We start from the raw sequence: 17,865 nt of genomic DNA on the forward strand, positions 1-17,865 counted from the left end.
TTGTGTGGTCGTCCAGTTGTTTACTCGCTTAGATGCGAGCAATCGGAGTCAATGTTAATAGCTACCACGTAAATGCAAGGTGATTTGCTAACTGTTCACAACTTCTATTGGTTAATAAAAAAAACTACATTTTTTATTATCTTAATGTTATTAAATTTATTAACAATTTATGCAGTTTTACAAATAAAGTGAATGCAACGTCCATTTTTTATACATACGTTCTATTCTCCCTCTTTTAAGGATTTAAATATACCTCTCGTTTCAAAGTTCGTTGAAGGAATAGATTTGCAAACACGTTTTCTCTTGGCTGATCTCTCTTTTATAAGATTCTGCAACCAGGATATTTTCTTTATGCATAATAATCGCCCAGTTAGATGCTTTAATTCTTCCACGTGTCGCAGTATTCGTTTGAGGACTTCTATAATGTATAATAAATGCTAGCTAATAATAAGGGACAAGGGACAGAGATGAGAAGATTTTTAAATTTTATATGTTGGTGGTCACGGCTAATGCCATTTTTTTCGGAGGAGAGAGACAAAATTAACAAAGTAAAAATTAATTTCTTGCATTTCACTAAAATTAAAATCAAGATACCAAATATTGCAGCTTTGTATTCATTTTTTTTTCTAGTCATGCATATCGTATTTTGTATCAGAATTAAATCGGAAATTAATTAACGAAATTACAAAAAATAGTAAGTAAATTTGTGCAAACATAACTGTAAATATAAAAGCATCATAAATAAACTTCTCTCTATCCGCTAAGTTGTAGTAAAACACTTGGTAGCATTTCCATTTGTGCAAGTTTAGACAATGTCCTTTTTTATAGACATCTAGAAAGTTTTAAAAGATGCAAGAATAGAATGACACTAATTGTCACAAACAGTTACCCGACTGATAGCCTTGTGGTAGAGCGTTCGCTACCAGTGCGGGAGCTCTTAGGTTCAAACCCTGGTCGAATCATGCCACAGACTATAATGGTGAATCTATTCTTTCTGCTTAGTTCTTAGCATGAGAATAGTGTTAAATCTTAGGCAGTTGCCTAGTTGAGCGATTGCTGTGCTTGCACAACTTTCGTAGCTCAATTGGGAGCTTTAAATGCACTAGGACTTCCTTCGCAGGACTCTCGTTGATAGTAATGCCAAAAAAGAAACTGAAGAGGCTATCCTTAGTGAATACTTTTGATAATAATAATGATAATGATAATAATAACAATCAATACCTTATGACAAGAAAGTAACAAAAATGGAGTTATGCCTTTTAATACCCTGTTAGTAGAAGTGTTAGCAATAAAATACTTGAGCAATAGGTATGCAAGAACCTATTGTTAGATGTGAGGGCTTACTCAGCTAGCTTATTTCAAAAATAGATATAAATGCTATGACTACTTACTCTCTTTTATAGAGCCAAGGTATGTCCAGTTTGCCATTAATCGGGCGTCCAGTATCTCAGAAACAATGACTTCAGTCTTATCACCCTGTAGCACCCAGGAATGCATTTCTGCAGGTTGGCCGATTGCTGTTCGATCAAATAAATAAAGTCTAAAAGCAAAAAATATTTGCGAGTAAAAAATAATTTAATAAAAGAGCAAGAAAATTACTTTAAGTAACAAACAGGATAAAAAATTCTGTATGTTTTTAACACGTAGTTAACTTGACTTTCGTTTTTCGGATTTTTGGACAATTTTTGGCGTTTTTTTGGGAATTTATGTGAAACCCTAAAAATAGGCTGAATAAATTTATTTTGCTTTCATGAAGTTTAAACAGAATGTGGAAAAAAAGCTTCCGATGATATTACATTTTAAATCCTCATGAATATCTGGAACACAGTCTGTTTTCTTCAAGTAATTACACCAAAATATAATATTTTAATGATAAAAAAAGAATGAGAGAATAAAATAGGCATAATTTCACCAGATCCTCTCGCATGCAACGATCACAGTAGCTAATCATGATAGCTTTTCATGTTACCTTCTAAGTGTGCTGGAATCTTTCTTGACAGATTGATGTTCGTAAACTTTGATTCGGCTTTTGCTGGAACAACCTTTGTTCCTGTTAGTTATAGCAAAGATATTTTTTTGCTCTTGAATTTTTGCTTCGGAGGTTGAAACACCTACAAGAAATTCCACAGACTTATTTGAAAAATTATTATTAAAATCATATTTCATTTACAAGTGAATATGATATATAAAATAACGAATCATTACTTTTCAACAATATAAAAAAAATTAAGTACTCAAATAAACTTGTAAAGCTATACCTGGACAAACCGGACAGCACAACCCCGATCGTTTTACTGGATGCTTGCAATTACCATCTCTCCTACACATAACTTTACTGCAACTAACGTGTGAGTTCTATAAAATGAAACGAATACACACTAACCAATAGAAATACCCACTAATAAAGCGAAGTATTTGTCGGCTGATTTATATTGAACATCAATATTACCTGACAAAGGCATCGTATGCAACCACCATATGGCATAAACGTTTCACCGTCTTTATAGATCGTATTATCGAGTGAGCAATCTATAATACAGTAGTATTAAAATTCAAACTACAAAACTTTAAATAAGCTAGTTGCCCAGTGTTTAGGAATTTCGCTTTTAAATCACGGCGCCCGTGGCACGGCCCACAGCGCAGGAATATTTAGAAAGTGGGTTTATCAAAGCAGCTTGTCAAAAAAATCTATTTAAGGGAAAAGCGATAAGCAAATGCGGATGTATACCTAATTAGGACCATAAAACATTACGATCATCACAGGTATCGCATTGATAAGATACATTAAGAAATAATAATAATAATAATAATAGTATAAATGGTAATATAATCAAAAGATTCTAACCTTTCTCTCCTTTCTTGGTTAATATGATTTTCTTTTTTCTTTTGTTCTGAGATGGATTGGGAATAGGCTTGTTATTAAATAAAAAGGTAAAGGGTAAATATGATTCTTCATCTTCTTTATGATTTGTCGTTGTATTTGATACTACTGATGCACCGTCTATAATAAAGTTCTTGTTAAGATGGATCGTAACATAGCAGTCAGATGGAAATTTGCACTGACTGAAAATTATAACGTTGTTAGATAAGCAAGAGTCATTGAGAATTTTATTAAACAAATGTGTTTAGCTGCTTTGGACACGTATTGTCTCAAACTTTTATTACCTAGACAAGCGGGGAATAAGGTTTAAAAAATTAAATTGGTTAGTTGGACCAGCCAGATTGATTAAAAGATGTTCGAGTATTGTGTAAGCCAATTATCTTTGATTGGTAATGCCTGCTAAAACATCATAGAAACGTATGGATCTCAAATCTAAATATGGTAACTTTGATTGTATACAAAAAATAAATCGAGAAGAAAATCGGTACAGGTTATCTCTGAATAATTGCCACCCTGGGTAACTTCTACCTACAATCGTGGACAAAAATATTGAGGGAAAGGCAGTTTTTACTCATTATTCAATTATGGACAGAACAGTCAAACAGTCAATGCTCTGCCGCCGGCAGACTACAAAGTTGCTACTTGTGCACACACGTAGGTCAGACAGACAGCGTTAAAAAGTTGCGAGTCACATTCTTAAGCACGCCCGCACACGAAATAATTCACGTCGGGGACCACGAAGGCACCGAAATTCGTGATTAAGGGTCTTGCTGACGTCAGCAACAATTATCACTTTGAACATTAGTGAACTTTGACAAGTTCAAGATGTGTGAATCTAATATAGAAATAGCCTATGCAATTACTTGTGGTGGCGAACTTTGAAATTTACTGTCTTGTCCTAACATATTGTGACCACGATTGTAGGACAATTCCGTTCTGGACATCAACTCTCTGAAGAAGAACGCCCTATATAACATCTAGAACAGTTTAAACCTGGCAACTAGCTCATCTGCAAGAAAAAGTCCCGTCGAAGTTTATTCTCCCGTTTAAACAAAGTTAACAAAACTTTCCCGGTTGGAGATCATGCTATTACTAAGTTTGTGTTTTTTAAGCAATATAAGATGGTATAACGAGTAGGATTTGAGCCCACAAACTCTCCATACGATTGCTTTTACCGACTGACCTATTAATCTCATGCTATTTTTTAATCAAATGCTGAAAAGACGGCGAGGAAACTACCTACGAGGACAAGGCTTATATATATATTCGTGCGATATACCTTATGTGCGAATGGTACATAATCAAACGATGCACATCCGGAGATCGAATATTACCCAAAAATGTGAAATTCAATGGCTACGTGTAAAGAATACATTGAAATATGCAACTATCCAAGATAAAAGGTAACCATGGGTAGGGTTAATTATAAACTGAGAATTATCTAGCAGTAATTTTCTGGGGCAACTATTCAGAGAAGGTTTTACCAAAAAACATTGATCAATGTTAACAGAAATCCATATTACCAGTAGTATATCATATACTTGCAGAGCCCCCTTGCCTCATTTTTGTTGACATTAAAAGCATACCATGTTCAAATTTCAACTTCGCGAATTAATAGCAAGCAGTAACCTGTTTGCACAATAATTAAACATCTTAAGCCAATCAGGCTGCTTGATTTGATATAATCTCTTATTGCCCGCTCACACATTTAACATGCTCTAACTTCAATATCTTTTATTTAAAAACGAAAACACCATAACACAGTGAAAATATACCTTTACAATTTCCACAACATTGTCGAGGTTTTCCAACGACATCTGCACATGATAATTGTGGACATGAGTGTTTGGGACAGACTATATGTAACTCTCCGTCATCTTCCTAAAAGTTAAAAATTAAAACTTAGGATATTTTAGAGGTACAAAAAGAATTTATTGATGCAGTTGCTAAGTATAGTAGGACCAGTAAACAAGCAATAAGGCGCTTCGATCTTACTAAAAACAGCTCTTACGCGTCAGAACATTACAATTTTCATTTTCATTATGGCTAACCACTACACTTGAAAAAAAACAAAAAAACAAAAAACAAAAAACTATTCATTTGTTAATGTGACATCAAAAGCCTTGAAGTATATTTGTGAATACGATATGAAGTTCATTGCATTGTTAAAGTCTTATGACCTTTTTTTGGAATGACTTTCTTTGCAATAATTTTCTTTGTTTTGATTTTGCCTTCTAAAGTAGTAATGTTAATCGGAATTGTCATACCCTCTTGCAGGTGCATTCCAGGCAGCGGACACGGTTATCACCTGATGGCAGATACATTCTCCATGTGGTAGATTCAGTGAAAACTGATCCAGATTCGTAACACACTAAAGATAATTTCATGTCATAAATGTAAGGATGAAAGACGAAAGACGGCGGAAAAATGAAACATCGTCAGCAAAAGTTATGGATATTTTCAGTTTGTCAAAAACAGCGTAACAAGATATTTACTGGGTCAAACACATAGGCTGCTAACAAGAAGACGTTTCCTAGGTACGTGCTATAAAAATGAAAAAGAAGAAATTACCATCTGTTGCTGATTGTTCTTTTACGTCATCTATAAAAGATAAAAATCATACTTCTTTTAAATTTTTAATATAAAATTTGATTAAATATAGATACCACCTCCGACATTGTATACTGGAAAGGATGGCCTAATTTTGAAAGTCATCCAAACAATCAGTTATGTGCAGTTTCTCTATACAAGGCATATGCACTTTGAACTTAAATCCCACAGTTTTTTTAATTATACCAAAAACCTTTTGTATTGTCGCCAGTACAGCCCTTCTCCCCAATTTTGTGGACCTTTGCTCGTTGTGGTTGAAATTATTCTATAATGCGGACATTGCAGAAGCTGTGACTAGCGGATGTTTGACATTGCTAGCCTTAAAAGCTTTCGTAGCCTACAGGCTAAAGAATATTGGTTAGGAGATACTGTTTGCTCTTATTCTCAACAAATACCCATAAAACTGCGATATTCATCTAAATATTATGTCCGGGAAAGTAGGTGTCCTTCATTGTTAGGGATATTGTAAAGTATCTTTTTAGAAAAAATTAAATGCGAATACATGCTAATAAAGTTAAGCATGTTTCAAGAATACCCTCGTAAAGTTAACTTTATCTGCAGAAGATTATCCTTGCAGCCATATTATATATAATACGTACCTGGACAAACAAGGCAGCAAGTACCCTCCCTTCTTATGGGATTTAAACATGTGGTTGGCGCACATTGTCGTATAGTGCATATTACATTGCCTTTCTAAAAATAAATAAATAAAAGTTTAACAGAATAGCCGTAAACATTTATATGTAGCTAATACCCTACGAGAAGTAATTTGCGCTGGAAAAGATAGAAATTTATGGCAGAAATTACCATCTTACATTCTTGCAAGATGTCTGTGTTATTTTTTCGATGCTATTCTATTTAAGAAATTTATACGGACATTATCAAATTTACGTAAATGTGGGAATTTCAGAGTTTTATTTGCGGGAATTAATTCTCACGAATGACTGACTTTTTCATATTGCGTGATAAGAAATTTACGCCAATTCGCAAAAATTTCTTTTCCGAAGATAAAATTAACTTCAATGAATTTTTAGTGGTTATCCTGATAATGCTGCCGTATAGAAATCGACCTTTAGCAGCTACCATTCTTTAATGGAAGCGAGTAAAGGTCAACAAAACAAATTTAGAAAATTATCAATTTCTCACATTGCAATTACATTGCATACATTCTTTAGTAGCATCGAGTGAACTAGCATGTTGTCCCACTTCATTCCATGTCTCGTTGTGTTTACGCTGAATGTTGTCATGGGAACACGCGCCGTGTAGTAATGCTGGCTTAGATGGTTTTACTTGATCGTTAGAACGCATAGACTGCCGTTGAAGGAATTCTGATAAAAAGAATTCTAATGATATACATGTCAAAGATATTATTGATTACACGATTCATTAAGTTACCAATATTTTTTGAACATTTTTCATTTATATTATCTGCGCAAATATTTTTCTGTTTCACAAAATCTTTTTAAAAACAAATTTTACAGATGTTTTATTGCTTATTTTAGTCATGGCAAGGTCAAGCACGAAAATAAACGTCCTACCTGTTGGATCACGTCGACGGCAAAGCGTTTTACATATAATTTTATCATTCTAAAAAAATAATATAATATTTAGAAATAAAATGAATTTTATGAGTTTGCGAATTTAAAAGTTAAACGTCAAAGCATCGTCAAGGGGTAATGAAAGACAAGCCAGAAAACTGATCAGGAAGCAGTCCAATGAAATTTAACGCAATAATATCAAAAGTAGACAGAAATGGAAAACGGTTAATTGGTAAGAAAATCCTTGTATCTTCTAAATGGGAAACAAAATCAGTTTCACAGTTATAATATAAACAATTCTTACTGAACAATAACAAGCTTTGCAACTCTCTGTCCAGCTCTCCCCATTCTTCTTTCCATTAATGCAAGTTGCTGTTGCTAAATATAGATTGAAGAACTTGTCAGTCTGGAGTTTTAATGTGAAAAGCATTTCCATGAAAGGGACCCAGACAGCTAGGCTACTTAATATCTTCTGATTTAATATACATTAGCTACAAAATAAAATGTGTCATAAAGGTCACTTCTTTATCTGCACTGTATTTATACAAATAAATAAATAAATAAAATGTGATGTAATTTTCAAGCTGAAAGTAAAATATTAGCAGGGTGACATTTAAAGTTTACATAACATGCATTGATCATTAATAAAGGGAATATCCAATTTTGGTAGAAAGTAGCCACGGGGATACAATCTGCAACATAATTTGATAAATATACTCAATGGTGGAGAATAATAAACAAAGTCTTTGGTGCTTTTACCGTATTTTATCACATTCACAAGGTTAATGAAGATAAACACATTTCTCTTCCAATGAATTGTCCTAAATAAAAAATGTTAATAACAAAAATGAAAAATATGGCCCAAAATTCAACAATTAATTTTTACGAAACATACAAGCGCATGATGTTAATAGTTCTCGGAAGACGGAATATTAAAAGTTCTTTCTCTACTCATGTGCCTCTAACTTTTAATATTTCAAAAGCAAAAAAAAGAACAAAGGAATAACAGACAACGAAATTTAACATCGTGTTGTTAACTATAAAAATAATTATATCCACATTCTTTGACAAAATTAGTTGAAAATAACACAAAAGTTGACCATAAATGACAAGCAAGGCGGTAGAGACAAAATTACTAACATATTTCCCTACCACACAATATTGTGTGATCATAGCAGTATACGTCTAGAATGAAAAATCATATAAAAAATCTCATACCAGACATTGTTTAGGGTGTGTCCCATTTTTATAACTATATTATGTTGAAAGTGTTTAAATGCTTTTAGGTATGGTTATGGTTGGGTATATAAAAACTAATTTGTAATATCATGCACTGCTTGAATAATTTCATGTTTTCTAAAACCTAAAATAGAACTATATATCTTTATTAACATTTCCGAAAGTAACAATACAAGGAACGCCACACTTTTAGACCATGTGAAAAATGTAATTAAAAAAATTATTGTGTAACTCCATTGGTTGAAATGTAAGTTATAATCTTTACAAGATGAATTTATTTGAAAATATGCATTAGGTTTCCCTAAAATCGGTTTGTTAAATTGTCTTGAATCTGTTAAACTGTTTTTTTACTTACATGAAATTTCAGGGTGCCATTAATTCGATTTGGAAACGCAATACAATGGAAAGGCATATATCGTGAAGATAATTTATTATCCGTAATTGTAGAAAAAGAAGATGAAGAAAGGAGGATTTTTTTATTTCGATTTTTATTAATTTCTGTTTTTTGTTTTGATTATGTGTGTAATTGAATAAACATTTCTGAGTGAAAATTTTGTCATGCTTTCTTTAATGTGAAACTTTTTGAAAAAAGAGAAACAAGATGATTAAGCAAGCCTCTAATGACTTATCAGTGATAGCAGTGCAATCAATCCTCTCTCGACAGTATCAATTGCAATGGATGCCCTCCCGGAGTAGCTAATTCCCATCAGCATTAATATGTTTGTCATTGATATGATTGATGACAAATGTTAAAAGTTAAAATGATCTGTGATATTAAAACGTCCAGCATAATAATATCTTAAAGAAGGTAATAACATAAGAGAAACGACAAGGCTGACCTACAGGAAAGATGTATCAATTTTCAACATTAGGTGTAAATTAATATCATTAATATCGATAAGGAAGTAAATAGGTAGCAGTCACAGAGTTCTGTTGTAGAATATATAACCTTTTTTAAACTCCGAACTGTTGTATTCTAATTCATATTACATCAATTATATATTTTTGGAGGATGAAAGGAAATTATCATATATATCAGACTCCGAACTATTTTTTCGACAAACTCGAAATAGCATGCATTGTTTTTCACTGACAATCTTTCATTTTAGAACCAAGCACTTTCGGATATAAAATTTAATTCTTTTTAATATGACCGTATTATGATATCTTAAAGTTAAGTGGATAACGACTTATGAATTAATAGTAGTAATTCGACCTTGCTGCGGCGTCAATTTTATTATGTGCATGATTTGACGCCGAACTTATCCCTATCACAAAACTTTTAAGTAGCTAAAATTATTTTTTAAAAGTTTTACACTTTGAAGTACAGTTTCTTACACTTTAGAGAACAGTTTCTTAAAACAACACTGTCTGCTTTTCGAATTTTTGGTTGCCAGGTATATATGTACTAAGTGATTATTATGGTAATTGAAATTATCAGGAATGGAATACAGATCAATTTGTGAAAGAAAATCCGTCCACAGTGTTTTTTATTTGTAATTTGATTATTTTTAATTCAATTTACCATCAATGGCACGGAAATAGCTCTATTTATCTGCAGAAACGTTTGTTATATTCAAACAGTAAAATAAGAATTTTTTTGCACACATCATTAAATTTACATGTAGATACTTTACAACTCGATTTAGCCATAAAAGTTCAGGATGTGTGGCTTGCGGGCAATTTGCGTCGTCTGAAAATCAAGTTACATTGAAACAATAGAATGTATTTAGCTAATAAGATTTCTATGCACAAACAATTCTAAAAAACTTTTTTCTCATATCAGGAACGGAAATCTTTTTTCTACAAAATCTGTTTAACCTTCTTAACATGATAAGGTCACACAAGAAAAGAATTAGCTAAAACGTGTTATCTTTGCATATAGGTAAACTGTCATTAAAAAGCCGGATTTCCACTTATAAATGATACGCGTATCGTGCCGAAACGAGTTGATCTAATGGACAAGCTTGATCTTTTGGTGGATATATGTGGACACTTATATTGGATTTTGTGTTGGATTCAACGTTTTTTGTAGCACGCTTATCAACAATTAAACTACCGGAAGAGTAATTAAGAATATTTATCTTTTGAACCAATCGTTGAAAGTAAAATAATACTTTACGATACGATACGATACGCTGCATTTCTAGGTGTAAATCCGACTTTAGTTCAGGTTGGATGAATACAGACTTAAAAAGCTGAATGAAAGTCTAGTAAGAATTTAGATACATAGATGATTGAGAAACGATCAAAAATATATTTAAAGTTTTTCATAGCTACAGCACACACACTTCAAAAAAACCAACAAGCCCATCAGACTCAGACATTCCTAACCTGTATTTAAACCTGTATCTTTATTTTTTAGTTATGTTTAACGAAGTAATGATAATTTTTCTAAATTCAAATCTTTCTACACAATTTTACAACTTTTTTTTTATTTGACAGCATAAATTTAGCGTCTACACATTTTTCAGCGTTCTTTCTGCGATTTAAACTAACATAATATTGTGTGGATTTTTTTGCTCCAAAGCTAACCAGTACTGGTGAAAAATATAAGATCATGTAATGCTGTCTACTCAGTTTCAGCTTCGCTCTTGTTACCATTGTTACTAAGAGAAAACAACAAAAAGATTCTTACATTTTTTCTTGTATTTAACAAACGATGATGCTTCACATAAAAACTTTTCTACACTGATGGGATAGTAAATTAATCTGTAAAAAACTAAAAATACTTTTGACTTTATCATCATTTCAAAAATTATAGCAAGCCGGTGCATGTTAAATAGTTTCCTAATGTGAATATATATTTAAAAAAACTGTTTTATTCTAAAGTCCGGTTCTTCCTGCAGTTTTCAGTGAAAAGATTGCTTTAACCTTCTTTTAAAATTCTTTTGAATTAAATACGAATACACTGCATTGCGATAAGCATGCAAGTTGAAAGAAACAAACGGGATATTAAAAAGGAGAGAATAATTGTGGAGCAGGAGGTATATTGCAAAACATTCGGAAAAAAGGAACTTCACGTGAAAATTGTTGTCTAATTTAATAACTATTATTCAAATTTCTCATTCTTGTGACGTCATGACTATATATTGCTATTATAATTAAAACGTGGCCTGTTGGTATAAAACGAACGCACATATGTGTTTTAATTACATCAACATATTATTTCAGGGGTAATCAAGGCAAAGTCCTAAATAATCGAGACGAATTTTGAATAAGTTCTGCAGATTCTACACATACATGTACCCTGTATGTCAATTCATATTTTCATGTTAAGATATCTCCCCATGGTTTACATTTTTGATGTTTGAAGTCTCTGTTGCTATAACTTGGTAAACCTATTTACAATACAAGGTTTATCGTGAGGAAAAATGCAAAGGTAACCTCTTTTTATCAACAAACCCTTTGTGTAGTAATAAAATGTGCTAAACACAAGAATGGTTAAAAAGAACCAGGTTACTTTAATTGAAATACTTGTGATTATTTGGCAAAAAGTTTCATTTAAAATATGCTCTTTATATTTTTATTTTAGTAACTTTCTTTTTAGCCAAAATTACCTAATGAAATTCCAGATATCGGTTCACCTTCCTTAAATTACTTTTCTTTGATGTGGCGCAACTTATTTCCTTATATTCTACAGACAATGCATATAACATATTTAAAACCCTCATCATATTTTACTAATTGGTCCTCAAACCAAAACGTGCAGATTAAATGACATAGTAACCGTTTAGCCGGTCTATAAGGGAAAATTTAGACCGAGGTCACGATGTATGGACCGAACGCAATGAGGTTTATGCGAGTGACAGAGGTTTATATTGTGCAATATAGACGGACTGAAAGGTTAATAAGACGTAAATTACCTCGCTAAATAACCATAAAAAAGTAACTTTAATAAGATCTGTTGTTTGAATAAAGCAAAACAATGAATGAAATCGGATAACTCCTTTATATACTCTAATGTTTAAAACACATAAAATGAAACATTCTAAAACAGCATATTATAAACAGTATAATTTGTTTGGTTCATGGAGACTCTTTGCCGTACTCTTCGAATTCAAGTCGAACATATTCTTTTTTTTAACAAAACCTGGTTTTTACAACCTCGTCACAGGTAAATCTTTAGAAAACAATCCTGGTCTTTACACCCCCCCCCCAAAAAAAAAAAAATGGCTATGAGTTAATAAATACAATATAAACTGCTTTATCTATCTCTTTCGAGAAATATTACTCTTGGTCATCGTATTTGTTTACATTTATAGCTACCATTATAATTGCTACAATGTTAAAGGTTATACCATGCTGTATAAAGCCCGTTGTTTAGGCTTTTTAGCCAATCAGTGCTGCGGATTCCCCGCTTACATCAGTTGAAAATAGCTAAAAGTTTAATAAAGCACAATATAACTTATAACCTCATAGCAACCAAAATGGCAGCTATAAATGTAAACAAACAACATTGCCGGAGAATTTAACATATCTACATACAGGCTCAAAAATTAAGTTACGTTAAATCCAAAATCTTATATCACTTCGGCAAAAAAACCAGCAAGTAATGTTAATAATTTTAAATCTACTGCGTTTTTACTATAAACATCCATCAGGACAATGGGCAACAAGCAAAACAGCGTCAAGGTTGTAGGATAGACTCTGCTGACGAAGAATGAGCTTTAAGAATCAACAAGCGTTTAAAACATTCTTATACATTGTTTTTTTTTAAATGAAATGAAAAATCATATTGAACTTTTGCTCATATTAATAAAATATAAACTGTTTTATCTAACCCTCGATCACCATATCGACCTCGCAAGTTCGGTCTAAACTTTTGATCTTGCATAAAATCTCTCGGTATATACAGCTAGACATCAGCTTATAATGCATTAATTGGACCGATTATAAATAATCAATAAAGTATGGCGAAAAAACCTTCGAAATCACTCCACTGTGAGTTAATTAAAATAGTTTAAGGTGCTTTCATGTAACAATTTTGCACCCCTTGTTTTGTCAAAAACACACAAAAAAATCATGTTTTAAGTTAGTTTGTTAAAATGCAAGGATGAAGCTTCTCCCGATTCAAAAGGGTGCCATGTTAATTTTTTGTTTTCAATATCAATCGCTAGCTGTAGTGGAAATTGACTTTCCAAAAATATCGATCGCAAAAAAAAAAAAATGATCATCGAAGGAAATTTCATTATAACGGTATAATATAATTATAATCAACGGGTTAAACCCAAGCTCTTGTGATACATGTTGCCGACATCAACAATTTTCGCTGAGTTAAGGAGGCCTTAATTAGCTCAGACGTGGATTATTTAGTTGTGCGGGCATGCTAAAAATTTGTAAATTTTGAATGCTATTTACCTGGCCCATTTGACGATTTTGTCCTTCTTTAAGAAATGAACGAAAAAGCTGCTTTTGTCTTAATGACATTTTAGGAAAGGAAGACCCTTCAATAATGTTAAAAAGCAGAATATTTAGAAAAAATTTTTTTAAGAGAATGATATATATGGAAAGCCCGTTGTCCGATTGGTAACATGAATGTGTAACATGTATCACATGGAGTAAACAATTCCATGGCAACCCTTTTTCCACAATCTTGCATTAGTATTAATCGGACAATATTGATACATCGAATTTACATCAGTCACATCTCTTTGTTGATATAATTTTCAAATGCCTAGAAAAAAACTTCTGATATTAAGAATTCTAGATTTTAATAAACATTATAATGATACAAAAAATTTAAAAAAAATTCTTAAAATTTCTCTTTAAGTGTCACCCGTCGAAATCCGTTATATAGGTCCTTGTTAATGTTCACAAAAGTTTACAAAACATCTTAGATTTTTTTGTTTGTGTACATGTTCTTGTGAATAAAAAAGCAGGACTATATGAGTCGATGTGAGTAAATTGTATCTTCAGATATTAATCAGTGGAAAGAAAGGTTGATTTCGAAATTCCAAACCACAAATAATTGAGAAAGCCATTTCTATGCCATTGTTCACAGCGAACTTAGAATTTAGGATGTTAGGTTATTTGACTAGATCCTAAATCTGGCTCCAATTCCCCCGATTTTCCTAAACGTTTTTGGCCGCCGAGCGGATTGTTCTATAATGCAGACAGTGTGGAAAGTGCAGCTAACGAACTTTCGACGTAGTTTACACCTCTGTCAAAGTACTGGGAGCAGATGCTGTACATCCATTTGGCGAAATAGCCAAAACCACTATTTCCACAAATATTAAGTATAGGGTTGTGTGTATTATTGAAATCCATGTTCGGAAGTACAAAATCCAAAGGGAATTTAATTTATTATTTTATGACTATATCCTCTTTTTTTGTTATTTTTACTCGAACATTCATTTGTTTAAATGGATATGTTTCACTTTTATGGTCCGTTGTCTATATTTTCCATTTACACAAGTGGGTGCGCATGTTTGTTGTTCTCATCACAAAATCGAGAGATAACGTCGCACAGAAATTGGTGTATAGAGAGTCTACAGCCAACACAAACCCCGTTGATCATCTACTAAGATACCAATCACAATGACACTATACAGCAAGAGTACAGCACACTACATAAGTAGATAACAACAGATCAAAGAAAATAAATAAATCCAATATGCTGCAAATTGAGCCTAAATATGTTTAAATTATTTAGATTCAAATTGTATTAAATTAAATAGTTTCCCGCCCCCATATGTTAGTTTGTTCGAACACAATAATAATCGATTTCTCCGAGCTGTACCTCAAAATATCGCCTGAGGTCTAAGTGTCGACCGAGCTTGCGAGGTTGGTGCAATGACTCTGGGCGATATTTTTGGTACAGCACGGGATAATCGGTTATTAATGTATTTGTTAACCGACTAAGTTAGCTAAAAATAAAAATTAAGAATTTTGGTTTAGTGTTCTTATAATAATATCATTAACCAGCACTACTTTCGTTAACACTCGAGGTCAAAATTCGAAACAGTCCTGTTTAAAAACAAACGTTCTATGCAGAATTCAAAAGAATAAATTTTTGTAAAAAATAACATTACGATGTTCGACACTTACAGAGTAATATGTAAAGTTGAATGTAAAACTAAAGTTTAGTTAGTGCGAATAATCAAGCAATTTCTTTAGATATAGCTAGCTAGCCGAGAATAATATGGGCCTCAACAAGTTTTGTATTGAATGGGTAACCAAAAAGCTGAAGGAACGAGTCTGGAAATGAGGGGGACGCATTTGTTATAAATTTGCGTCCTGTATTTAGTATTTTCAATAAAACATCAGATCATCGTTTTTTTATGGACAATATAGCTAATTAACTACGATGAAGCATCCAGACAAAATGTTGCTGAATCTGGTTAGTTTAACTGTTAAACTTGACATTGTTGTTGTTTCTATCCTATGAAATTGGTTTTATCAATAAATGTATTGTAGAAGTTATATAAATAATCATTTCCAATGCTTCTTGAAACTTGCTTTTTCGCGCTTGTTTACATTTTAAGCTGCCATTTTTTTAGACGGCGGGCAATACCGCTACATATAGGCCCATCGTCAAGAGCGCTAAGCCAATCAGAATGCCTAAAAAACCGTATTGCCCGCTTGTAAAATCCAGACGGTTAGCAAACCTTAGTAAAGAAGCATATAAAAGAGTAACTAGCGAGTAACGTAAAACAAAAATAGTAGATTTTAATAGATTTCCAAATTGATTTGTTTTTAAATATTTACAGGTTTCGCAATATTATTAATAAGTCGTTAAAGTTATTAGCAAACCAGTTATGTCTTTTTAACAAGCGTACATACCTCAAAAAGAAAAAAAAATACTCAGTGGCATGCCAAAAATAAATAAATTACGTTGCCATGCGAGGATGTTGAGCCTAAAATGTTATTGTTCTAGCTTCTACGTAGGTGGTACTTCTATCTTAATTGATGTTGTTTGTTTGTTTAAAAAATCAATCTAATTTTCCAGATCCTTATGCAAAACTGAAGAAATTGTGAGAGGTTTTGATTCATACTATATAAAACCACCTGCTTCAATAGGTTTCTGAGCTTTGCACTGTAATTAGCCTTAAACTTAGTCTTACTAGTACCAAATTTGGTTGTTCAGAACACATACAATTCGACATATACATATAAAACATGATGAGCTGAAGGAAGGACTATGGACACTAATTGGTCAGGAGATGGTCATGAAAGAGATGGACAAGCATCCTTAACAATTTCGAAACCATTTTGTAAACTATTATGCGTTATCAAGTATTTTTACACATTTAAATAGTACTTAAAAATTTTTCTTATACCCTTGACACTTTTGAGGCTTTTATAGTCTCCACCACCTTTCCAAGAGCCCTCAAAACCCCCCTACCTAAATAGGGTTGAATAAAAAAAAAAAAAAAAAAATTCTCAGAAAGTGGTATAATTATTTTGTAAGATATATGACATGCACTATCTGAAATATATGCTGCTAGTAATAACATATTGGTAAATGAATTAGTAAGATTTGGCATCCAAGGAAACTGACGTGAAGAAACAGCATTAGAAAAAATTGAGTGGTAAGAAGAGGATGGAATCAAAAAAATGTAGCTTTGACCTACCTTGTCATTATATAGTTCTCTCTTGGTAGTTCTCTGTCAATGACAAAGTTGATGAAACCAAAAAACGACTACAGATAATATCACACATCATTGTTATCATTCGAAGATACTTAGCACGATTGGACATTAAAGGAAACGTACAATGCGTATTCCCAGGGTTGATAGAATTTACGAAATAAGTCCAGCAGAGTTAAAAAGCAGTATCTATTTTTTCCACAAAAGAATTTAAGACCATAAACATTCATTCATTTAATCATTATTCTATTTATTCATGGATATTTGACTTTAACGTTTCTTAAACATTTTTTTCACAAACTTTGTTTTCAACCTTAAAATTCATTAAGGCGTACATATAACAAAATATATTACTCAGCCGTCAAAAAAAAAACAAGTCATTTTTTCTGATATTGGACTTTTGCTCTCTTTACTAATGTTTAAACTATTTTCGTCACTTTTCATTTCTGATAACAACGAAATAAGAAAGCGCGGGAGGAGAGTTAAATTGAAATTGACATGTCTACGGTTTGTTAAAATAAAATTGACAACTGTGTAAAAAATAAATATATATATAGATTCCCTCATAATATATTCGAAAAACCCCGGATCGAATAGGGTTAAATCCCTCCTTCCTCTCGGTTCCTAGGGCACTGACGAAAAAATCAATATTTCCAATGTCATCCTTACACCGTTTTAAAGAATTTTTTATCGTCTGAAAGTTAATTATTATTTTGTGCTTTTAACAAAACTTAATAAGCCAATGAAGTAATCAGGCCGCGAGATTATCGTTGTCAAAATTTTATTTCGGGTGATAAATGTTATTCTCATTTCAAATTAAACAACAAAACCTAAAGCTCCAAAATAAAAATTGAAACCTTGAAAAGGAATAGGTTTAAAACGAAAAAACGAATATACTGAAACATTAAACTAAGGAAGAGACACAATATTTAAACAGATAAACCTATCGAAATAAATAAATAAATATGTTTAAAATAATTGATATATGTATACTTATATATATAAT

At 32.1% G+C, this 17,865-nt stretch overlaps 1 protein-coding gene across 2 annotated transcripts; it reads right to left on the reverse strand.

Annotated features, from left to right (window-relative positions):
* LOC130612298 (chordin-like protein 1) lies at window positions 1-17,245 on the reverse strand. 2 transcript variants are annotated; one of them, XM_057433608.1, is made up of 15 exons: window positions 16,845-17,245; window positions 7,789-7,850; window positions 7,334-7,407; window positions 7,030-7,078; window positions 6,638-6,819; window positions 6,091-6,184; window positions 5,453-5,482; window positions 5,149-5,252; window positions 4,657-4,762; window positions 2,846-3,001; window positions 2,450-2,529; window positions 2,259-2,355; window positions 1,970-2,111; window positions 1,392-1,540; window positions 1-418 (listed from the first exon to the last, which is right to left on the reverse strand). In XM_057433608.1, exons 1-15 carry the CDS (start codon window positions 16,850-16,852, stop codon window positions 222-224), a joined length of 1,530 nt encoding a protein of 509 aa, XP_057289591.1. In that variant the 5' UTR covers window positions 16,853-17,245; the 3' UTR covers window positions 1-221. The 2 variants fall into 2 exon arrangements, with proteins under 2 accessions (XP_057289591.1, XP_057289592.1); XM_057433609.1 differs by lacking the exon at window positions 16,845-17,245 and adding an exon at window positions 10,907-12,890 and having other exon boundaries at window positions 2-418.
* Between the last annotated feature and the right edge of the window lie 620 nt (window positions 17,246-17,865).

Source organism: Hydractinia symbiolongicarpus, chromosome 10 (assembly GCF_029227915.1).
Source record: "Hydractinia symbiolongicarpus strain clone_291-10 chromosome 10, HSymV2.1, whole genome shotgun sequence".
Classification (NCBI taxonomy): Eukaryota; Metazoa; Cnidaria; class Hydrozoa; order Anthoathecata; family Hydractiniidae; genus Hydractinia; species Hydractinia symbiolongicarpus.